The following is a 25632-nucleotide window of genomic DNA, read 5'->3' as shown; positions in this document are numbered from 1 at the left end:
GTGAACATCTACCAAGAATGGCAACAATGAAGTGTAATCTTGTAATATGTTATTATATTTAATCTCATTATTCTCATTAGCCTCATGGCAAACCATTTGTTTTAGAATTATTACACAAGTGCAAGATAAATACATTGAAAAACAATCAATGAATACTTGAATTATTTTGCATGTGCTTGTGTGTAGTTACATAACATCAAAGGGCACAAAACTGATTCATGAATGCTTTTGTTTCACTGTGTGTGATTTTGCCCATGCTTTTAGATCCATTTATCAAAAGCATATACTGTAGATACCTGTAGGAGCAGCGCATCACTATTTTCTATCTCTTTCTATCTCTCTCACACACCGACACATGCACACACACACTTTTTAAGTTGAATGTATTAACATGAATACACTTTATTGCTATTAAAACATGAACCACGTTATACACAGACAGAGGACCACATTGAAGACAAGATATTTGACAAAAATAATCAAATAAATAAGTTAATAAATAAATGAGGCAATAAATTACAAAAGAAAATCCACAAGAGTATGGAACAGAGGGACATAGTAACATTTTGGGAATGCAACCAAACAATGCATGTCACAACTAAATATTCAACTTGTGATAAAAAAAACCTGAAAAACACTTTTCATAAAATTTGTGGGAGAAAAGTAGGATCAAAATGGAAATATTTTATAAAAATAAACATGGCCCATGCTTTATAGTTATGTATATTCTTTAAAATATAGCTTTCCACTATTCATTTCTATGATACATTACTACTATAAATAAGGTACAGTCATGTTACGATTCTTTTTGTTTTACAAAAACAGTGAAGCATTTATGATAAATCTTTACACTGCCAATATTGAATATTTTAAAAGTATCTGCCTCCTCACAAATATCCTATTTAATTTACACTATTTACAAGTTGATTACATAATCATACACCATCATAGAGATGAGAAGCAGTGAGGGGCTCGTATGTTTGTATGCCCAACCGCCATTCTAGTGAAACAGGGCTGTCCAGCCTAAACCATCTCCAAAATACATAGAGAAGTATGACTCACGAGCAGAAGAAACCATGTTATCTCTACTGTGCAAATCCAGGAAGACAAAGGTGGAAATATGGCAACGTGTAAGACAGAGTGATATGAAGAACATATGGCACATATGAATCTCACCCATGACAGCAAGCAGACTAGGGATCAAGTAAGCAGAATCTGAATGAAACTGCAAACAACATGGGCTTCAGGACTTTGTAAACCTTTATGTGAGTTCGGTTTGTCAACAGAGGGTACAGGAAGAGACAGAAAAAAAGTGTTCAGACAACAAACAGGTGTTTGCTTTATTAAAATACATAAAAAACTACTTTTATGTGTGTTTCTTCAATTTCCAAGGATGCACAACGGATAAACAGTACTTAAAAAAAACAGCAGCGTCAGGTTTTTTTTGTTTTGTTTTTTTTTCTGCGGGGGGTGGGGGGGTGGGGGGGGGGGGCGTGGCAAAGAGTGAGATTAATTTGAAAGGAAAGTGTGTACTGTAGAATTAGAAGCTATTTTCTGTGATATAAAATCATTTAAAAAACAAAGGGCGCCACATGGAGGGCTATTTAGCCCCCTTGTTCTCCTTGTCAAATGTAAAAAATAGTGAGCCACTAATTCTCTAAGCTGTGCTGAAAAAAAAGCAGAGACACTGAGCATGATGTGTGCTGAGAACAGAATCCGGTTGTTACATATGGGGACAACATGGAAGCTGCACAAATTCCAAGCTTACTCACCTGCGGAATCCGTTTCCTCCATAATGAGGCAGATATTGTTGCATTAATCGAGGTGCCCAGTTAGTTTTGGGCATGTGTCTTTAAGCCTCTTCAGTGCCTTGTGAAAAGCAGTGTTCAGATCATGAGGAAAGTGCCGGGCTAGACCCAGCAAGTTGAGGCTGCACTCCCTCAAAGAAGAGCAATCAGTCTCTACTGACATAGATGAGCCATGAGTTTGGATTTCTGCTACATTGACTGCCCTGAGCAGGTGTGCCTTACCTGTGTCTCCACTCCACATGTGTGTGCATGTGCATCTGTGCCTCACAAATAATGCAGTCCAAACATGTGGCCATTTAAAATTTTTCAGTGACACAAAGTCCAACAGTGTGAATATACTGTACGCATTGAAGATGCACTTAAGACACTTAAAGATTGTCCAGATATCCAGTGAAGCACTCTGTATCATGTCACAATGATCAAAGAAATGTACAAACAAACATATGATCGAACCCAACCAATGCTTTTGCACAAACTAATTTTTACAGAATCCGCTACTTGATATTTTTGTTGAGGAATTTTTTTCTCAGTGCTCACTGGATGTTGGATATGTTATCCTAATTGTCATGATCATAGTCATAATAATAATTTATGATAAATATTATTTTTGACACAAAAAAGTTTATCCTTTGCAAAGTAAAAACAAAACAAAACAAACACTTAATCAGTTTGACAAAGACAATACTCCACCCTGTAGCATTAAGCCATAGGTCTCACTTATAGCCCTGCCTATATTGCCTGTCTGAGTATGTTTGTACGTCTTATCTGCATGTGTGCATCTCTCTAGGTCCTAGGTCCCAGTCCAGTTCTCACCCCTGCACAGATGTGGTGGTTTAAGAGGGGTTCTGCTAATGCTGTAGGACCAGTGGTGCAATGCCTGTGCTGATGCTGCCTCTGTAAACACATGTCAAGGAGCACTTGCTTCCCAGTACCGTCCCAAGATATCGTAGCAAGTACTGTTATGGGAAATGAATGTAAACAGTAAGTCAGTATGGTGAATCCCAGGGTGGGGAGTGCACCCAGTTCACTCCAGACTGTCATGTCAGCCTCACTGGATGTGTCACAGAATGGAGCAAGAAGTGTGTGTGTATGTGTGTGTGTGTTTGCGTGTGTGCACATGTGTTTATGTATGTGTGTGTCATGTGGGGTATAGGTGCTCATGTTCTTTGAGACCCCCCATGGATGAGAGAAGCACAAGCCTCACTTGGTGATCAGGGTCTTGATGGGGCGGTTGAGGGAGCCTGCAGTCATGGTAGTAAGAGGAGGCCCAGACGGGAGACCAGAATTCTTGGCAGGTAAGCTGCTGGAGTGGCCCATGGACTCTTCGGCGGCGCGTAGGAGGAGTGTGTAGTTGATGGCCACCTCTTCAACCTTGCGCAGAAGCTGCAGGCGCTGGGCCTCGGAACGCACCCCACGCACCAACTGGATGAAGGTCTGTGTCAGGCCGCACAGCACCTGGAAGCTGGCGGTGACGGCGTTCAGCATTCGTGTGGGGCTCTTCTCCACCCCGGCCACTCGCCGGCACGATGCCCGAAACTCCTTGAAGCGAATCGCTAGCTCCTGCTTGTACTCAGCTAGCCGTGCCGAATGCAGCTGGGGCTCGCCCTCTGTGTGGGGTCCGCCACTGGCACACTGACGCAGAATGGCCAGCAGCTCATTAGCATCAAGCTGGGCGCTGAGAAAGCCATCGGGCAGGGAGAAGGTTTTACCCTGGAGAGCCTGCACACGTGCCAGGCTGCCCTCTAGGCTGCTGCTGGCCCGTAGGTCAATCTCCTGGCTCTGTGGCTCCTCCTCTTCCTCCTCCTCTTCCAGCTCTACCTCCTCCTCCCCGCTGCAGTCCTCCGCATTGAGGACCTGCAGGGTCTTGCTGACCACGGGCATGGAGTGGGCATCCAGCTGCATGCCAGGCAGGACCTGCAGAGGAATGGAGTAGGATAGCTCATCCTTCTCGCTGCTCTCGTCGGCCGCCTCACACTTACGGTAACAGAAGCAGAAGGAGCAGCACTTTTCCCGGTCATCATTATCCTCACTTGGCAGCCCCAGCAGCACCTCCCCTGCTCCAGTTCGCCCCTCCCGAGGGATCTCATCGCCCTGGATGGAGAACACACCCTTCCTCTTCCCATCCCTGATGCTGCTATAGCATGGCTCCACAGGGGTGGGAAGCCTCAGGCCTGTTGCCCTCACTCGCTCCATTTCCTTTTCCAGACTCTTGGATTTGGGCTTAACCTCAGCATAGAGGGGTGCATTCTCATTTCCCTCAGCCTCCCCAATGCTGTACCGCCTCTGGAGTTTCTTGTACTGGGGAGCACCCAAGCATTCAGGGCGGGAGGTACAGGTGGGCAGGCAGGATGCCGCTTCCCCACGAGGCTCCCGGGACTCCAGGCTGGAGGAGCGGATTCTGGTAGTCTTGATCTCCAAGGTATGAGGTCTCCTGGGTCCTTCAGGTAAATGTGACACCTTAGTCACAGCTGGAGGGGTCTTTGAGACTGCCCTCTCTCTCCCTCTGCGCTCGGCAGCGGATCCCACTGGCGTGTCAGGCAGCCGGATCCCCCGGCACAGCCTCTTGCAGTCACAACTGCGCCGCTGCTCACGGGAGACACCAGGAACTTTCTGTACAGGGCTGGAGCGCAGCTGGCAGGAGCAGGGGGTGCCCCCGGGCACCGGGGAGGGTCCCGGGGGCAGAAACTCAGCCTGGGCCGCCTTAGGTTTAAGCAGCTCTTCTAGGAACTCCAGCTCATACTGCCGCACCTTCTGTAGCTGAGCCTGTCGTTCGTCTGTCTCACGGCGCAGCCGGGCTGGGAAAGTTGCGGAAAGTAAGTTACGGAAGCTAAGGAAGGGAGCAGTACGCTGCTGCTTGTGACCCCTGCTGTTGCCAGCACTACCACCACCCTGTTTCTTATGCTCTATGGCAGGGATTGTCGCAGCCTTGTCTGCGTAGCTCGTGGTCAGAGTGGTTTCTACCAACATGGGCAGGACCTTGGGTGCTTTCTGTGTGTCATTGTTAGCTTTTACCTCTGTCTTTACATCTGGCATGTCTTTGCGCTCTGTCTTTTCAGGGCGTGGAGAGAACCTTGGTGGGACCAGGAGGCTTTGCTTTGGCAGGCTGGGCTCTGGTCCCTGTGTCCCACCCTCTTTGCTGCTGGACAGCTGCAAACCCTTTGCTTTGGCACGGAGACGCTCATCATCTGTTGGGGAGGAGGAGTGGAACACAACCACCTTCTGGGCCTGTGGGTCCTTCAGCCTCAGGGAAGGCTTGGGTCCAGGCCGTACTGGGCACGTGCAGAACAGGTCATCCACTGGTAAGGGACCCTTGTTGTTGGAGGTTGAAGGCTTGCTGGTCTTACTGGAGGCAGTCTCGGCATCTTGGCACATATTTGTCGGGCAAATTTTTGCAGAAACAGCTTTGTCCACAGGCATGAGTATTGGTAAGGCTTTGTTGGTAGTTTCAGGGCTAGTAGCACTGGAGACTTTGCCCTTCACATCCACAGGAGGATTGATGCTCAACTGGCCCTCTTTGGGTCCAAGCATCGTCTTGTCTTTGCCAACCTGGCACATCTCCCCTTGATCGGCTACTTTCAGTTCCTTAGCAGCCTGAGGGGAGGGGTCAGCCATACCCCCAGGGGGAGGCTCTGACTTGGTCTCCACTGTGCTCAAGTCACTCTGAACTGGAGCTTGTGTCTGGCTCTGCTCCACTGTGAGGCTGGGGCTCGGAGTCTCCTGGCTGGGGCTGACTATCAGTGGCACGGTCTTGCTGAGTATGACAGGTTTGGGGGGGCAGGTGGCACGCAGTTGGCCCAGGGACAGGGCACCACTGCTTAGAGTTTGGGTGGTGCAGGCAGGGATTGTAAGGGGAAAGTCACGGCGGCTGAAGAAGCGCTCCTTGTTGATGTGGTGAGCCAGCAGGTATGTCTGGTTTTGCTTCATGGCTGAGACCATCTCAGAGACATCAGTCAGCTCAGAAGAGTTGGTCTCATGTCCAGAGTCCAAGGAGGACTCTGGGGTTATGGCCGCCAGCACAATTAGCCCTGCAGGGAAGAACATAGGTCACAGTCACTCAATGACTATAGCTGCCTTATAGTACATGAGTCACAATGACTAATAGGTTACAGTATTCTTGCTACTGGACATTAGATGAACATAAGCTTTGTAGTAACCACAGAAAATGTTTGAAACCACCGGAAAGATATATAGAGGGAGCTGCCGTGACAAAGAGCTACATGGGTTTCAACTACATTCTGTCAAAACAGTCCCTGTTCCTCAGCATTATTATTAACATTACACAATTATTTACCTTTAACCTGGTCGGTTACCTGAGAACTCAATTATCATTTGCAGTGACAAGCAGGGGAGTAAAAGGTACGGAATGCAAGGAATTGTGCGGAACATTATTATCAGCATTCTGCTTTTTTTGCATTCACAAAATGGAGGGCTACCCTAATAGTTGTATGGTTGTAGTTGATTTAGCTGATGCATTTAAACAGTTGCATGTAAATAATTTTTTTTTACATTTTAGTTAAAACACAGGCTAGGCAAAAACATCGTTCAACCTTTTAACATTTGCAGTACCATTTTGATCATTAAGCTAAAGGGTCAGCCTGGGTTTGGAGGATAGAGAAATATTTCCCCAACACTGGTCAACAGAACTTGTTCTCTCTAATTGTTTGCTCTGGTAATTAAAAAAAACATGCCACTACACTGGCTGCTCAATGAATCAGTCTTTCATGAAAAAAGCCATTACATTTACTTTTCACTTTGGAAAGAAGATAGATTAGGACTCATGCTAAAATGAAGTGGCATCCAACTGATTTTCATGGATACCTGAAACCCTGATGTAAACATAAGCTAAGTAACAAATGGTTGCAAGAACCCTTGGTGCAAAAACAGATGCCTTTGGTACTATAAGAGGGTTGCCTAAGAGTGCTATCCTGGCCCCTGGTTCTACAGTAGGGCCTTTGATCGTTTGGTCAGTGTGTCCACCTGCAGTCTGTGGGGGCTGCTGGTGATGTTGGGGGTAATCCTCAGATGCTGCCAGGGCCTCCAACGCCTGCAGGGTGGACACCAGGGCATCGTCCAACTCTTGCGCGTGATCCCGAACTGTCCGCGTGGCCACGCTGTCAATCAGCGTGATGGGCACCTCCTCCCGCCCACCTCCTCCTGCTGTGGCCCCGGCCTGGGCTTTCTGTGCCCTCTTGGGGTCCTCCTCATCGGAACTGTTGTCCCTGAATCCAGGTGGCGGAGCAGCGATAGCAGGAGGGGGCGGCCTCAGCTTCTCATTCTTCTCTTCTATCTCCTCGTCCTCCTCACTGCCTGGGAGTGGGAGGGATGTGAGGTCCACAGCACCCCCGTCACGGGCGGCGCAGGCATTGGAGCAACGGCGCAGAGCAAGCTGCTGAGGCCCGCCTCCTCCGTTCACCGCCACCACCCCCTTGGCCGCTGCCTTCAGCTTGGCCTTGCAGGAGTCGCAAAAGAAGCGAGTACGCCGCTGAGAAGGCTCTAGAGTGTAGGCCCGCCCTCGGAACACAGGGCTGTCTTGACTGTGCCCCTCTAGCCCTGCAATAGACTCAGAGCTCTTAAGCGTGGGGTCGGATTTGGTGCGTGGCCGGCCTATATCCCCAGAGACAAGGTTCTCATTTATGTCCACTTCGGCCTCAGCATCACCCTGTGCCTGGAGTTCCTGCAGCTGCTGCTGCTCCTTCAGGTGTATGTGACAGAGGCCCAAGTGCTGGGGCTCTAGCGGGGCGGTTGGCCCCCGGGATGGGTCCCTGGGGGGGCCCTCTCTCTCCTCTGAGCGCCGGCTGCTGCTGGACGTTGAGGGTGTGGGCCATGGGGCGACGTGGGTGCTTCTGTAATCTAAAGACAGGAGTTATCACAACAGTTGAAAGGTAGAGAGAGTGTGTGTCCAGATGGAAAGACTATGGCAGAGTCTGATGGTGGGTTTTCTGGGATGGATGTTCAGCTCAGCCGTGTGGGATGGAGGTGGATGCCTCGAGGCTGGAGATGGATCCCATCAAAGCGGAGGTGCTGCCTGGAATAAGGCCTCCCAAACAGGTATGTGCTGACTTTGGCCATGTGATCACAAAAAGGAATGGGATGTCCATCATGTGTCTGACAGTGACAGGTTTTCTCATCACAGATAAAAATGGCATGGAAAGAATAACTCCGGGATGTTAGTCAGGAAGATGAAGACCAACAGATGAACTGGGCCACTTTTCCCTGGAGTGGGTCAAATTGTGCTGAGATGGAGATGAGAGGGAAGGGGGCTCAGCCAGAGAACCACAAATGAAACTCCCCAGGGGTGACTGTTAACATGACTCAATGGAGCGGGTCCAGTCGCACATTGAGAAGCAGATGACAGTCCAGCGGGTCCCTACACACATGTGGCTGTGACATGATGACTGGCATTCCACATAAAGTGGTCTTTAATGAATGACATTTGACTGAGAGACCGAAAGCTAAAGAAATTGGGTCTGAAGTATTTCTCTTCAGTGACATGACAATATAGGCAAATGTTAATGGATGGTTATTTTTATTTATTGTTTGAGTATCATTATGAAAATTGTGCACTGTAACTATTCATATGATAAATATAAATAAACATAATAGACCTAGAACGAAAACAAACTATTCAAAATCAGTATGTGTACAATGCATTGGTGATACATATCCTGTCTGTATCCAGCACTAGAAATCAAGGAGATGGCCAATAACTTACCTGCCTTGATCATGTGAGACTGACCAGGTGTCCGGCAGTAAATGGTCTTCTTGGGGTCTACGAACAGTTTGTAATAGCCAGATATGAGACTGGCAAAATTGGTGGCATCTGGCCACTCCATCAACAGGACTAGTGGCTGAGAAGGGAGGTAATGGCAAAGGTCAGTTTGTATTTAGATATAAAATTATGAGGTTTTGATGAGCCAAAACAGCACCTTCATCCAAGCTCAAAATATACATAACTATTTAATTGTGGTAAGACAGTAAAACCGGTTAAATTTAGCTTACAGCAACCAAACAATTTGAGATCACAACCCTTTTTTTGGCAACAGGAAAACATATGTTAACACATCTGTTTTCTCCCTATTCACCTCAGCTGATTTGTGGTGAGTGTTCTGCTGCAAAATGGCTACATTGAAAAGAGAGTCATTCTTATTCCTAGGCTAGCCTAGCGGACATTTGGTTTCACATTGAATACCACCTTGGCATCCAGGATGACCAGCTCTACCCGGGCCACACCCTGGTTCTCTCGGAACAGCTGGATCTTGGCAATCCGACTGAACTCTGCAAGCACGGTAGTGAGGTTGTTCTTCAGGTCTATGACGTGGCTTATGCCGTGCCGCGGCCCGACCAGCAGGGAGGTGGCTGACTGCTTCTCGTCCTGGTGAGAGAGAAGAACAAATGCACATGCTGGATAGATGAGGAGGGAAGATGTGTGGACATGCAGTGAATGGCAAAAATAAAGGACACATAAGCTGTAAAATGTCTCGATCTACACTTGGCTAAAATATGAGATGCTGGATACTATGGGAATGGGTTGGATTTGGTATTTGGTGACCAACCCCGACAGATGCTGCCCTAGGCAACTTCCCTTGTCCTCTATGCCTTGAACCCAAATATTGCCAGAAATTGCTATAAAAACAGTGTTTTCTAGAGTTTCTAGGCCCATTCCAGCAATATCTTTACACTGCAGGTTTGGTGATCAGAATTTTGTGTGAGTTGTACATTTCATTCCAAGATGACCAAGAAATGTGTAAGGCCCCCTTCTCAAGAGTTAAAAAATAGAACCATTACCAGACCCACAGTGTGGAAGAGTAGACCCCCAAAAGGTGGCAGTTCATTCAATGCACGCATGTACTGTAACTTCCCCTGCAGAGGAGGTACCTAGAAAGAAAAAAAAAAGAGAGAGAGAGAAAGAGATTAGCATGTTGAGTTTGTAATGATTGCCTGTCATCCCTTACCTCAATACTGATATTGTCATAAAAGTTCCCTTTGAGAGATATTATGGGAAACATTAAACTGAATTATTTATTTTTTATATCTTTAAAATATTAATGCAGGATATGTATTAAATCCAGTTGATACATTTTACCTGCCCAATGATTAAGTAAACCTATATTATAGCATTTATAATACTTAGATTATATTATTCTGTTTAATTTCCACAAAAATGTGTTATTGTAAGAGAGAGAGAGGACATGTTATTGCAATGTCACCAATCTAACTCAGTGTGTCAGTATTTACCCACTTATGTAGCAATCTTATCAATGCAGTCCTGCTGCTTAATGGTACAAGAAGTAATTTCTGACTCCTTACGGTCAAGAGAGGAATTGCAGCAACAAACACCCTCAAACTGCAACACTGTTTATCCCTCCCCTTTCTCTGTGAACGTGCTGACGTTGAAACACCATTGGCTGTGGAAATTAGAACCAATTTTCAACCAATGAGCTTTAATTATTGTCCAGCTGTACAATGTTTTAGGCCAGTGTCGGTACGTCAATAGTATATTTTGAAACCCGAATTTAAGGACTATAAACACGGTGAGTCAACATGTCAGTGAGCCTTTTCCAATGATAGGAAGGGATTTACAATTGTCTTGTAACAATGTTTTAACACAATAATCTTACCTATTGCACCTTTAACTATATAACCACTACGTTTGTTGGCCACAGTGACAAGCCTGTTTTTTGATAATGCTGAGGAATGACACTAAAAACATGCAATTCATTTCTATAAGGAAAAATGCATATCATAAATGGTTACTGGATTGTCATTATATTTCATGTTAACAATTAAAAAACAGATACAAATCAAGATAAAGTGATGCACTGAATGTGCCAAAGGATGGATAGCATGGCTCTCCATCTGTCTAAAAGGAAACATTTGTATCATACATAAAGGTTATTTTTGCAATATACAAAAATGTAACCTGACGGTCACATACTCATCTAGGAAAATTCTTCATTCAAATTACCTTCATCAACTACCTTGGTGTGTAATAATGTACATCATTATTGTGCTATATTATGAATACAATCCATGCAGCAGGTATTGAAAAATATTTGAGGTTATGTTTTGGTGAAAGCTCTCAAATACATTTTGATAGGTGTGCTACATAGCTAATTCTTTTGCCATTGAGTCAGTTTACAAATGTTTTAAATTCCTAATGAGAACTCTATTGCAATACAAGACACATTATTGCTGCAGGTTTTACTTATATATACAGTATATTGCAGTTACCATTGTAAAACAGATAGCCCAACGAGTTGGGATATCTACCAGTATGAATGGCTGCAGACAGAATCCACATGAGCTTTGCTAATTAGTGACAGAAATACACCTTCCAGGGTCTCCAAAAGCAATATAATTTACATTTGCTTCTTGTGTGTTTACAATGAGTAAAAATAGAAAACTGGACAGACAGGAATGAATTAGCATCAATCTCATCGTCTACGGGTAAGATAACTAAAATTAAAATTCCCAAAAAGTTGAACTATGTCTTTAAATGAGAACCTATGCATATTCTCTAAATTATGTAGTATGTTATACTGCACGCATAAAAAGAATGAATGATATGCATCCAAGTGGCACAACAGTTACACAAAGCTCTATTCTGTATCAGCCGTACAATTTAAGAAAATCAATTAGCAACTGGTGTAACAGGCCTCTGCTTTCACAAAGAAGCAATAGTCACTGCAGTTGCCTCTGAATGAGTTACTCAGTTTAGAGTCAGAGTGTCAGTTGAAGAAACTGGGATTTGTACAGACATTGTTCAGGACTTCAGGGTTTGCTCCAATGATAAGACTGTTCAGTGGCAAGAACAGCTTGTTCTGTATATACAAATATAGAACAGTTTTGATATCTCAGTTTATGACTATCTATTGTCTGTCTGGACCATACCTTGCTGCCCGCAGGTGGGGGATGTTGGTAGGTTTTTAGCAGCTGGGAGAGAGTTTTACAGACATTTTTCTCCTTCACCATGGGCAGCAGGGTGAGGGGAAGGAAGGGCTCCAGGCCCCACTCCTTCCTGAGAGAGCAAGAGAGAGACAGAGAGAGAGAGAGCAAGAGTTCTAGTTTTCAAGTATAATACAGTCAGCGAATCCCTATGCACAGCTATCCAGTCAGATGTTTGCAAGCCCAGCCAGACACTTCTCATTCTAATGGGAATGGTTGTCAATGGCAACAAGTTCTAATATAAATTTTGCACATTTGCATCTGTCATAAAAACAGTTCTACCACAGAGAAATAGTTGTGAATAATGGTTATATAATGTACTTGCATGAACTGTTTTTACAAGCAACAAGCTTTAAACTTCAAAATTATGAGGCTTTTAAAAATGTTCACCACATAATCCTTTCTCTCAAATGAGTTTACATGTGTCAGTAATTTCTCTGTTGGAACATACAGACAACAGCTAAAGGAGGGCATCAGAGATACTCTTATGTGCATTTTAGCCATCATGTTCATCAGTAGTGATGAACAGCAGTTCTGGTGAACAGAGAGGGCAGCGACACTCACTCCACATGCTTGAGGGAGATCTTCTGGTTGGGCCTGGCAGCCGACACAGTGATAAAGATGTGGAGAGCAGCCAGCTTCAGCGTGACATCGTTCTTCCAGTCCATGCCAAAGCGCTCCTTGATGACATCATTGCGGCTCTGTGGAGCAAAGGAAAGGCAGTCACACCCCTCAGCCAATCACATTATATCTGACACATTTTTTTCTTCAGAAAAGAACAAAACTAAAACTAAAAACTGCCATGAGGAATGAAGACAACCAAATCTGTAACTTCTGGAAATTGTTCTCTATTTATGAAAGAAAATATCCATGGATGGATGTGTGACTCAGATCCTTCACATGCACATTTTATGAGGGGGGTTAGGGAGACAACACCTGTATGTAGAGGTACTCAAATGCTGCAGGATCCCTCCTGAGCAGGTCAGCTGGGTCCTTAGGGAAGAAACAGATGCGGAATAGACACTTCATCCCCTGGAAGTAGGTCCTCTGCACCACCTGGGGGAGGGGTGGGGGTATCCAGGGTCAGACCCTCAAAATCATACTTCTCTTGCACTCCTCTAAGAGGAGCCAGACCTCACCTCATACTGTAGCTCCCATGCTATACACATCACACAAAACAAAAACCTCAGAACAAACAGTGCCTGAGTGTATGTAAGTTCATTTTGGCCACAGTATCGATCTCATTGTGCACACATTTGTGAGTTTACCATGATTCATGCTGCGCTATCCTTCATAAAGCATGCCTTGGCTTATAGGTTGGAGACTCTAGTCCATACTTGCATGTAAAGTGTGACCGGTGAATCCTTCTATAAGAATGATATGATTAAAATTCCTTATAACAAATTCTAGTCATGAGGATCTCTATCCCTGAAGGCATGATCCATGCGTGACTACCTTGATGCTAGGGAGTGAACTTACATGTGACAGAGGCTGGTTCTCCTGCAGCAGGTGCAGCCGGTGGTTTTGATCTAGCCCGCCAGACTCCAGAACAAGAGCAAAATGCTCAATGTAGCGTAAGGACAGCCGATCCTGCAGTGAGGAGATCACATCCTGGGAGAGAGGGGGCGGAGGGGCAGAGATGTGTTTTATTAAATCTTTCTTCATCTGCAACACCTTCATTCTCCTTGATCCTCCTTGCTGAGAACTCTCCTTAAGGAGATGCTGCAGCTATACCTCAGATATCAGAATAATTGTCAATGCCTGAATGCTCTTTTATTGTGTGAAGACTTTACAGTCAGTTTACTGTCTTGTGTCTTTTGGTGAGAAAAACTATGTTTCTGTCCAATTGCATTACAGCCAATGAATATTAGCCTGCGGCCAAACAGCGTATGACGTGACATTCATTAAATTGTATTACTTGTGCTTATCCTTGATACATAAATAAAACACAATTGAACGAAATAAGACAAAACCCCGACTTCACTGAACACGTCAAGAGACATTCTCTTCAACCTCAATCATCCCCAATTATTACATGGGCAACTGACCACCCTATGGTCTAGTAAAATGCGGTGGCAGTCTAAACTACTGGATATATTCCATCTCGCGCCATGCAGTGCAATAACTTATACTAACAAAGTCACGTGTGATGTGGGGTGACCTGGGCTGCGGAACGTGCCCCACAGAAGCCCAGGTTGCCCCGCCTTCTGCTCCAATAGAATCTTCTAACCCAAGCCATCCAGAATTCATAGAATCATGGTTACATCTGTATCTTGCGTTCTGTTTCATTCTTTCAGACCGCCAGAGGCAGTCTAAACTACTGGAAGGTCATGAGGAAGCAGCACACGCCTTCAGAAGTCAAGAGATCAGGCCGGCAGGATTGCAGCCCCCACAGCACATGGAGCATCAATGTTGACCTTATAGCATCTGGCAAACATGCATGGTGATGGCCAGGTAGCTGCAGCACGCCTCACGCAGTGGGCTTGCTTTGGAGATGGCCCATGATGCCAGAGTTCTAGCAAATTTGGTCATTTTCCTTGATGCAGGGGACTGAGATGATACCTTTTTCCAAGAAAGGTAAGTCGTTATTGTTCTTAACCTTAACACGGAAGGAAACAGCCTGCTAGTCGACTCGCCAACGTTACCTAGCTACAAACAGTATTTTGTAGTAATTGCAAATACTCATACCATTTCTGACTTTGACTCTGCATTATTGCAACTCTTCTCTTTCTTTACAGAAATCAAAGATGATTGACATATTATTGCCAATGCAGCGTACCCACTGAGACAATGGTTAATGAAATGATTCACCAAGCATAATCATTAATCAACTTTCAGAAGAACTAAGTCACTAAGAACTAAGTGGCATTGTAGCTAAAGAGGAATGACATTGACTTTAAGCTAATGCTGATGTAGTTGCGACTTGTTTCATTTTACATAATATTTGTGAAATACAGAAAGTGTTTCTTGCCTGAGTGGAACATTGATGTAGCTCATCCAGATGAAAACCTGGGATAGCCAGATGCACTTTATTTAGAAGGAAAACGACCCAACACTGCATCCGTAACACCATTACTGCCAACCTAACAGCAATGCTAGAGTAGATTCTGTTGCCTGCCTACTATTATACACTGTAATGCCATTTTAGGTCCTGAGAATGAAGTTATGATTATTTCCAGTTTCTTGTATTTTTAGATATTGGCTTTACATACAATAGCATAGCAGTAGTGAAACCATGTGTTGCAAAACTATTTTCTTTAAATAAAAAATAGGCGATTTAGCATTTGCTGTCAAAGGGTTTCCTGACTGGAAGCACGCAATAGAAACAAATAAAGGATTGCACAGATACACCACCTCAAAAGGACATATGGTTGGCATTTATATAGTAAATGGTTGGCATTTATATAGCGCCTTTATCCAAAGCGCTGTACAATTGATGCTTCTCATTCACCCATTCATACACGCACTCACACACCGACGGCGATTGGCTGCCATGCAAGGCGCTGACCAGCTCGTCAGGAGCATTTGGGGGTTAGGTGTCTTGCTCAGGGACACTTCGACACAGCCCGGGCGGGGGATCGAACCAGCAACCCTCCGACTGCCAGACGACTGCTCTTACTGCCTGAGCCATGTCGCGCCACCGTACATATCTCACGTGAAACGCTTTGGAAAGAGAGACAGATGCGTGAGGCAACCAGTCAGGAAATAATTACACTCGTGCACACAGATCAGTTGACTCAGAACCGTTATTATGTGGAATCGATCATCGATATGATAGCATTTTTGGCTACTATTCAATTCCCTTTCAGGGGTGAACATGACTCATTCGAAAACATGACAGAATCAGGAAGTGGGTTGCTCCTATCACTGTTTGAATATACCTTGCAAAAAGACCCAAAGTTGAACAAAAGAATACAAACCATTCCCCACAAAGCAACCTACACATGCCACGACATCCAAAACTCATAGCATTAGTGAGCATCTTAGTGAGCATATTGTCAGGGAAATAAGGGATTAATTTTCTTCTATTAAAGCAGATGAAACCAGGGACCCTATTCGGTTTATTGATGGAAATTATGAAATAAAAGAGCGCCTTTTGACAATAGCCACAGCAGATGCAGGGGATGCAAATATTGTCATGCAAACTGTTCATTCATTATAGAATCATTAAAACGTCTGCTTGACCAACGCTGGATCGGTCACTTAGCTACTGTGCAGGTTGTACTCAAATCACACAAGGACATATCCCACCTGAATCAGGTTGAAAAAACACAGATGTGAGGGTGGAAGCAGTGGGATTTCAGCATGCAATTTCAAAGCCTAGTTTCAGGTTTATTGCACTTCTGACGAACAGGATTTTGTTGCTTCTTGAACAACCTAACAGACTGTTGCAGTCCAAAGACATGGATCTGCTAACAGCTGTCGAACTGGTGAAATCTGCCGCAGTGCTGAGCATCTCCGCACCGACAGCGAGCTATGGGATCAGTGTAAACCTATCAATGTGACAGAGTGGGGACACGGCCCACAAAGCAAGAAGAGAACTGGCCTGGCACTTTGGACAAGGCCATTTCTTTGTACTGGTCAACTCCAAGAGGGGGAAACGAAAGCGAAACCCCTCTTGGAGTTGACCAGTACAAAGCAAAACCCCTCTTAGAGTTGACCAGTACAAAGCGAAACCCCTCTTGGAATTGACCAGTACAAAGCGAAACCCCTCTTGGAGTTGACCAGTACAAAGCGAAAACCCTCTTCGATTTGACCAGTACAAAGCAAAATCCTTCTTCGAGTTGACCAGCACAAATTTCTCATTGTTTCTCTGCACACATGGAAGGGTCTTCCATGCCCTCAGAGGATGGGAAACTGCACACTTCTCAAAACCTGCCACAAGGCCCTGGAGGCACAATACATTATATTTATTTATTATACTTAATATATTTAAGTATTCTTCACTCATTGAAACCTTGAAGTTGCGTGCACCTGTGGTGCAGAAATGCGAACGCATTTCACATGCGCTCGGGAGATGAAAAATAATATAATTATTTCTTTCAGCGGGGTGGCATTATCGAAAAAGCAAGTAAATAAAAGTATAATATAACTTGTGCACCATAATGGACTCGTGGTTAAACTCACAGGACATTTGGGAACTATGGAAATATTAATTTGTTGATTATGCACGGTACGTTGCATTTATGTATGAAACGAGTGGACAAATAAAATAAAAAAGATTCTATTTTCAGCATCGTCAAGAGCAAGTAAAATTTTACCTTTGTGAGAGCTAAATACAGTTCGCTTCACCGTTAATTGCTGGAGGTAAATGATTCCCTCATGATTACATTGGAGTGCTCATAAAGATAGTCTTAAGGTCTTGATGTTCTGAGAAAATAAATGCTCTTCTTACATCAATAAGAACCTTGCTTACAAAAGCTAAGCTCATTTCTGCTGTCTGAGTATGATTTCAACCCGACCCCTGGATTACACAGTTAACTCGCAGTGGATTACACAGTTAACTCGCCTCACCTGGTTTCTTGGGTCTGAATCAGTTGCTGGTATTAAGGCGAAAACAAAAACCAGCACACCCTGCGGCTCTCCAGGACCAGGGTTGCTGACCCCTGATATAGGCTATGTACATGTTATCCTCTTAACTTAATCTTAAACTGGGTTTTGCAGGTTTGTGCTTAAGATACTGTTCTCCCAGCAACAAGCCTGTCTAAATTGTGAAATCCCTTTATGAAACCAAACATCCTGACTTTATCCCGAAACATCAACAGTCTAATCAGGCTAACCAAGTTAGCGATGTAGCATATGAAATGGGGCCCAGAGTTAAAAAAATACCCTTCAAATTCTCATTCACTCGTGCCGTTGTGCTTACTCTGAACAACCATGGGTCCCTCCATGCAGCTGACCGAGGACTTGAAGTCCCGGCATATGTTTCTTCCACTGTGAACTCAGCCAGCTGATTTCAGTAATTAGTTTTCGCTCCTGATTGAATAATTGTGCTAATTAGCAAATCCAGGTGATTGGAACATTTATTTTCAGAACCTTGATTTTACAGAATAATTGGCTGCAAGGCAGAAGAAGGCTATAAGAAGATACCCGAACACTTTCAGCTTGGAATTTCTACTGTCAGAAACATGTTTAAGTTAAGGGGAATTGTTCAAATCAAAGTAAGACCTTGAAGGCTTGAAATCTCTGATCAAACTGCTTTGAGACTGGTCAGGTATGCAAAGCAAACTCCACATATCACTGCAGAGGCCCTGTAGAGTAGTAGCAGAGCATGCAGGAAGACTGAACACATCTTAACTGGAAGGGTTCTGCGGGAATTGTCTAAGAATAGAAAGACTAGCTGGCTACAAGAAAAGTTTGGAGTCTGTGATTTCTGCCAAAGGATGTGTTACTAAGCACTCACTGACGGGTTGCCAAAACATTTATTGTTTTATTTGTTTCAATCCGTTAAGCTCAGAAAATAAAAAGGAAGCATGCGTATGCACAGAAATACAGTATGTTCCCTGCAGAGATTGTGTTATCTTCTTTACTTAGAGATTCAACAAAACATGCACTTTGACCACAGGTGCCCACTGGCCACTTTTTCACCCAGATTTGTTTTTCTGGTGAAACACAACTTGTATGTGTGTTTTCACCTGATTTGTGTTTAACTTTCCAGTGCATTTTCACTCTTAACATTTAATCTTTCCTGTATATATTCCACCCCAAGAAGAGGTTTATTTCACTCAAGATTGAGAGCTGAAGATAACTGATGCCCTGAATACCTTCAAGATGTAAATTGTCTGCAATAATCTTCATGGCCTAATCTAATCAATAGCATAAAATGGCATGGCCTAATTCAATCAATTTAGACAGCAGTATATACACATACAAAAAGAAATTGTTAATTTTTCAGGTAATTCAGGAAAATTAACGGGTTAATATAGAGTCAAAACCGTATATTAAAATGTGAAACTGAACTGGTCAACTGACCATTACTGTGGTCAGAACCTTCATGCACGATGTACAAAACACATTCACTTACCCTGACCGTTGTACGGCTGTCAAATGTGAAGGACTTGATCTGTCCATTCTCCAGGAACACCTTCAGAACATTAGGGATAAGCAGCAAAGAATCGTCTTTCAGCATTGTCTGAGGGAAAGAGAAATACAGAAAGACACCCCCTAGTTCAGTAGGTACTCAGTGTAATATTCTACCTATAGCAAAATAATAGGAGTGTTAAAGCAGCGTGCAAAAAGAGGAAATTGGAGAATATCTATAGCTGATTAGAAAACTCAACTTAATAAAATATTCAAGAAAGTGGCTCAAATCTAACTTATATAAAATCAAAAAGTAGTCTGAGAATAAAGAAGGTAATCATGTCTATTATTGGAGAAGCACAGAACGTGGAGACAGGGCAGTATTTTTCATTGGGAAGTGGTTAAAGGGTGAATTTTGTTCCAGCTCACCAGACGGCACTGTGACTGAATCCGAGACAAAGAAAGAGGAGACTAACGCGACATTGGTGGGATTTGCCAATTTTATATTCACATGGCACAAGCCCATTCAGGAGCTGTGATAGAGTTTGCATCAAGTACAGCATTGCAGAAATAGAGTTGCTCATTAAAAATGCCTGTCACAGACTCAATTTTCTTTTCTCTCTCTTCAGCTCACAAAATATAATCTAAGTAGACCGTTAACCCAGAGTGGAAGAGACCTGTCTTGTCTGGTTTACATCCTTATTGCACTAAGAAGGGAGAAGCAGAGGTCAGCTGCTTTGTGTCTGGAATGTTCTCTTCTGAAGCCTGACTGGAGCAACGATGAAGCAATGGGCTAGGGGGTGGGAGGGTGGGGAGAGAAATGCAAAATCACAAAATCAATACTGTGGCCTCCCTTGGGATTGCATTAGGCAATCGGAGCACAGTCTCACTTAGGTGATCCATTTCACAGACCAGAGCAAGTCCTGACCTGCCTATCCTCTGTTAACCGAGTATGGGCCTTTTGCAGGCAGAGAGTGGGGGGCAGGGGACAAAGAGGCAAGAAATGCGAATGGATTTTATGATAATGTAAATAATTTGCCATAAAAAGTGGATCACACTTTCTGTGTTGTGGCTCGAGCTCCAGTGGACTGAAACAACCAAGCAAAATTTGGTGTGGGGGGCTGGGGGGTGGGGGCTGGCTGGCTGGCTGCCTCAGCATGGTAACAGACAATCAGGTACTGGAGGCTACAGCATACTGCCTGATCAGCACTTATTTCACTACTGGCCTCTGGCTCAGAGAACAGGGAGCATTAATAGCAACGTTTAGCATAATAGACCAGTGTGTCAGAGTCACACAGGAATAGCGGAAGACTGCGGCATATGTACTTCATAAAATGAAAGGGAGATTTTTGAATGGCTCTGCATATCACAGATCCATACAACGCATCTGGGCCTTGGATAGGGGCATATGGATTGTTATGTGCACTGTAAAAAAAAGGCCAAATTACCAAACATTAAAGGACATTAAACAGATAAATCAGTGGTCTGATGCATTCCCTGGAGCCTGATTGGCGACATCTGTATATACGTACACACCAGTCCTGGCTAACAGCCCCTGGTTGGCACTGATGTTTTTTGATTTTACAAAAAAAAAAAAATCACTGCACTGCAACATCCTTAATTGCATCCATAATTGCAAGCAAGGTCATTGTGTTTGAGAATTATACTTCATGTACATCTTGGGCAGGCAGACTGCAGGCACGCCATCGACCAGAGGATCTGCGAGTATTGCTTCAGACATATGATGTATGTGAAAGTAGCCATTCACATTGTTCAATGCTTTGGAGAGAAGACACACAACCTCTGTACTGCATGTTCTGCACATACATACAGTGCAGTCCAAGTATTTTGATAGTGACACAATTTCTGTTGCTTTGACTCTGCACTTTATTGTGAGAGTATTTATATATATTGGGTGTATTTGTATTGGAATTACGGCACTTTGTACACATAGTCCCCGATTTCAGGGAATCATGACATTAGGGACAGATTTTCCGATTAGTCAGCGGTGTTCAGTCACTTCCTTAGTGCAAGTATAACATAGCTTTCAGTATCTAGTCTTGATTCTCTGTGTTTGATTGCCTATGCAGTCTGTAATTGCCATTTGTCAACATGAGGACCAGAGCCAGTGAACGTTAAGGAAGCCATTATGAGGCTGAGAAATAAGCAAAAAACAGACAGGCCAATAATCAGTTTAGAGCATAATTAAGAAAAAAGAGAGTACTGGTGAGCTCAGTAAACACAAAGGGACTGGTAGGCCAAGAATAATCAAGAATACCACCAAACACCTTTCTGACAGATCAGAAACACTATTCAGGAGGCAGGTGTGGATGTGTCAGTGACTACTCTCCACAAAAGATTTCACAAAGAAATCTACAAAGGCTACACTGCAAGATTACCACTAGTTAGCCAAATACCTCCAAGCTCATTGGACAGTGCTTCATCCAATAGCAAGACAATGATCACAAACATACACCAGTGCTCTCTTTATTCTCTACACTTAAAACTGGCGGTTTTCTCACCTGCAATTCAGTCCCTCAACAAGAGAGCCTTCTTATCATTCAGTTATCATATTGCGTCTCCCCAGTAATCTGCATCAGTTAGCACTAATTATGCACAGGCAATGACTGACAGCAATGTTCCTACACTGTCACGTGCTGCTCTCAGTGCATAGATCCACAGACAAACCTCTGTGTGTGGATCTATGCACAAAGACATGCAAAGTTGACAAAAATACAATTACATTGTCCACACAAAAATTGTGAAGCCCACACACCTCAGTATTCTCTTCCTGGTTTCAGTATCTAAAGCGTCCACTAAATGTTAGCGGTGATGTAGGTTTTTTTAAAAGTACCTAACCACGCCCTCAGAGCCTAATTCCCTCTCACTGTGAGATTTAGATTTTGAGCAGGAGCCAGAAGGCTCTATTAGACCATATTATTTTGAGCTCCTGACAAATGCTCTTATCAGTGCTGCTGCTGCACCAGTAGAGCAGGCTCCTGAGAGGATGGACGATGTGAATACATGATACATATGCTAGCTTGATTTATGTAGCTGCCGATAAGCAAATTGAACTTTTTTCTTGTACATCTTCCACAGACATGCTTCAACTCATCACAAACCTTCACCCAAGCCCCTTTCCACTTGACTCTATCCCATCAGCTGTTCTCCAGTGTATATCTGGTGAGTTTGTTCCTTATCTGTCTTCCATTATCAACAGCTCCTTCGCCAGTGATTATGTTCCTCCCGACTTTAAGATGGCTGTGATGTTAGGAACTATCAACCTGTATCACTACTGCCTTTGCAGTCCAAAGCTCTGGAACAATCAGTACTGAACCAATGGCTGGGGATGGTCCTGGACAACCAGCTGGACTTCAAAGACTAAACTGCAGCAACATCACAGTCCTGCAGATTCCTTCTGTACAACAACACAAGCTAGAAAGGGAGGTATATGAAGCAATGAGAATACAATATTGAAGGGGAGGGAGAGGGATTGAGCAGCAAAATAACTGGTAAATAATGAACTAACAACTAACTAACTAATTTAGAAGATTATCCGGGTTCTCAAAAGGTGTCGAAAGGCTTTTGGCTCAGTCTCAAGGAGGCAGATTAGGCAGGCTAAAAGTTTTATATTTAGCAACGTCATCCAATAATTATGCTGAAATATATGTCATGTCAGGTGGAAAATCGTTTTATGAATATCTTGGATAAATAGCAATTAGACCCTAAAATATGCATACTTCGACCAAAAGTATTCTTTTTAGTTTAATCAGTATGGAACACAAGTCAAAAGCTCAAGGACGATATGAAAATCTCAAAAACACACAAAAAATATGCGTGTGGCTCTTTTAATAAGACTAATCATTACTGAAATAGATTGCAGAGTGTAGACTTAAAGGTGTAGACTTAAAAAAGGGCTAAAACAGATAAAATGGATATAGGCTACTCAAAGGAAACTGCTTCAACTGATTTATTAGTATTGTTTGGTTTATTTATTATAGAAAAACAGTACTCATCAAATCCTGAAATCTGGCCACAATGTTGTTTATTTCTATGGTCAAGCCTGGACCTTGCTCAAAAGTGTTCCTTGAAGTATTGTGCAGTGAAACTTCCTGAAAGTCTTGAAAGTTTTTCTGATTACTCTCATGAAAACTTTTGGCCAATTGCTCACCAAATGTCCAAATAGATTTTTTTGTGCAAAACAAATAAATTGTGCAAAACATAAATGTCTTTGCCATCTGTGGACTCATCTGCGACCATCTTCTTTTTATGTGAGTCAGCAGCCTGGGGCATGTTCTTCTGCCAAGGCTGTTTTGAGGGAATATCCTCAACATTTCTTAAATTTCAATTTGAAAATGCACTTAATTTAGGATTTTACAGCTTTTTGAAGTGGAATGTGCACTCAAAAATGCATCCATCACAGGGCTCCAGACAACCATTTTTATTGACGCTGCAAGTAAAAATATCCCACACCCATGCGACTACAAAACGAATGAACTTTTAAAATAATTTGTCTTTCATTCCTCTTTCATTCCTCCTGCAAATTACACAACTGGGTTGGATTCCCCAGCACTTTCTGGTTCGATACAATTAGTCAATTTTTGATAGGATAATGAGAACTTGAGTGGGTGTGGACCACTTGCGGGTATCAGGGAGCAGGTGAAACATTCCTGTGTTTATAGATTAATATATTTGCCAAAATGCATCAAAATGCACTTAATTGTGCTGCCATTCAAGTTTACTTTGAAGGAAAAAGCATGGGTCGGCAAATTTATGAGTTTGTGTGGAATTTTGTTCCTTTAATTTCTACCATGTATGTGTGCGTATGTGTGAATTGAAGGCAGTGAAACATACGGTGTCTGGGTCGCTGATGGACACTTGTTCAGAAAAGCGCACTTTCGGGGGGTTGGTCCGTAGACGAGCTTTCTTTGCTGCACTAATAAAGGCAGATTTGGGTGACTAGGATACAGAAAAAGGGAGAAAAACAGAAGAGAGGGAGAGTTTAGTACATATTCAGTGCAATATTCTCCACATACACAGAAATTTGAAGCCAAGAATTGCATCACAAACGAAACAGATCAAGCCAATTCATGAACATTTAAGCAAAGGTTCAATTAAATCATTTCTCTGCTGCCAGCTTTATTGCATTTGGCGTAATATAATTTAGCCTGAATGATAATGTTATTTGAACCGCTTGCATTAAAGTCTCATTAAGTGCTCTAGTCCACAAGGTTCTGTGTTTCTGTAGGGAGAAGAGAAATAAAATAATTTTATGAACACCCAAGTGCATCAGCGTCATTTTGTTTCCCCAAACAGATGGGTAAAAACATCTCATCGATCTGATTCAAGAGGCTGACCCAGACCTCTTATGCCAGTTATGTAAGATGAGATGTCCTTAGAATGTACGTCTTGTCACATCATATTACATCACCAACCTGTTGGGGCTGGACAACAGTCAGAACAATGGATTCCTTGCAGCTCCTGGAGGGAGACATAGATGGATTATTAAGATTATGATTACTATGATTATTATTTTTATTATTATTATTGCTATTGCTTACTATTACAGTGGTCATATTTATGTCGTGTCAGGAAAGTGAGAATTATGGTTCCTGAATCCAGAAGTTTTAATATTTCACACCTGTGTGTTGGGGCAGCCTATAGTGGCTAAGTTGCTGGCCTGGGACCCAGAAGGTTGGTGATTCAAACCCCAGTATAACCACAATATGATCTGTGCGGCTGAGGCAAATAGATAGAAACTTTTATTTAAACACCAGAACAGAAATAGCTTTATGTTCCGGTGTTTCTGAGGGAGGTAAAACATTTATTTGAATTGCCTTGGCAATTCCCATGGAAGTTTGGGGAGGGGTGAGATAGAGAAAGAATCAATGACCTTACATCACTTTGTACTACTGTATATAAAATAATGCAATGTAGCATTGTAAGTACCATGTACAAGATACCCATGATATGATATTGTCCTGCTCTCATATGGCATAATCTAGAAACTAGATGTCAAATGATATCAATTTAGAAGTATTCATAATTTTTTGACTGAAAGCCAGTGAGAAAGCGGGATGGAGAGAGAAAGAGAGAGAGAGAGAGAGAGTCATGATAAGTGCAATGGTGGCCAATGTTCAAAGCATCGTGTCCCTGAATCACGTAGCAATGCATTATTTCAAAAGCTTGCCGGAGCACATTAAATCCCCAATGGTGGGGCAGTGCCTGGCTGGTTCCGATCCATCTTCCTCTCTCAAGGTCTTTCAGGAAAATCACATTATTTACTTCATAGCAACAAGGCCCTGTAGCCCGCAGCACCTGTGCCATAGTCATTCACTCAGTGATAGAGAGGGCTGTCTCGGTCCTGTAAGATTCTGAATGGGAACAGTTTGTAGAATAGGAGATAGTTCTACATTGCTAGGGAAAACAGGAAACTACTGATGCACTGAAATGGTTTTCAGATCGAATATAAATGATTACATTAAGCTGAGCTATTTTTCAAAAAAGCATTTTCCCCCTCTCTTCGTCATCTGAGTCCAAAGTTTCATTTCATTTTGCTGAGTCATTCTGTTCTAAGCCACTCATACCCCTCCCCCCTTCCTGGTCACAATAAAGGATGTTACCTTACAAGGTCTATGACTCTCTCTCTGGACACGTCGCCAACAGGCTCCTCGTTAATGGCCAGAATCTGGTCTCCTGGGAGAAGCTTGCCCTCGGAGGGTCCGTCTGGGACACACAAACATGGAGAGCCGCAGGGTAAGATAGGCTGGAGACACACGTGCACAAACACACACACACACCCATGCATGCGCGGACACACACAAACGCAGACACATACATACAAACACGCACACACATG

General features: G+C 43.4%; 1 protein-coding gene across 2 annotated transcripts; it reads right to left on the bottom strand.

Annotated features, from left to right (window-relative positions):
- Positions 1-369: 369 nt before the first annotated feature.
- Positions 370-25458, bottom strand: frmpd3 (FERM and PDZ domain containing 3). Of its 2 annotated transcripts, none has more exons than XM_061234624.1 (13): positions 25402-25458; positions 24209-24254; positions 23628-23732; positions 18778-18885; positions 13233-13364; positions 12690-12809; positions 12318-12454; positions 11700-11826; positions 9594-9683; positions 9001-9180; positions 8521-8656; positions 6786-7658; positions 370-5833 (listed from the first exon to the last, which is right to left on the bottom strand). In XM_061234624.1, the coding sequence occupies exons 4-13, from the start codon at positions 18880-18882 to the stop codon at positions 3009-3011; spliced, it is 4725 nt and encodes a 1574-aa protein (XP_061090608.1). In that variant the 5' UTR covers positions 18883-18885; positions 23628-23732; positions 24209-24254; positions 25402-25458; the 3' UTR covers positions 370-3008. The 2 variants fall into 2 exon arrangements, with proteins under 2 accessions (XP_061090608.1, XP_061090609.1); XM_061234625.1 differs by having other exon boundaries at positions 25397-25424.
- Between the last annotated feature and the right edge of the window lie 174 nt (positions 25459-25632).

This window comes from Conger conger, chromosome 3 (assembly GCF_963514075.1).
Source record: "Conger conger chromosome 3, fConCon1.1, whole genome shotgun sequence".
NCBI classification, from domain to species: domain Eukaryota; kingdom Metazoa; phylum Chordata; class Actinopteri; order Anguilliformes; family Congridae; genus Conger; species Conger conger.
This window is presented reverse-complemented; position numbering and strand designations above follow the sequence as displayed.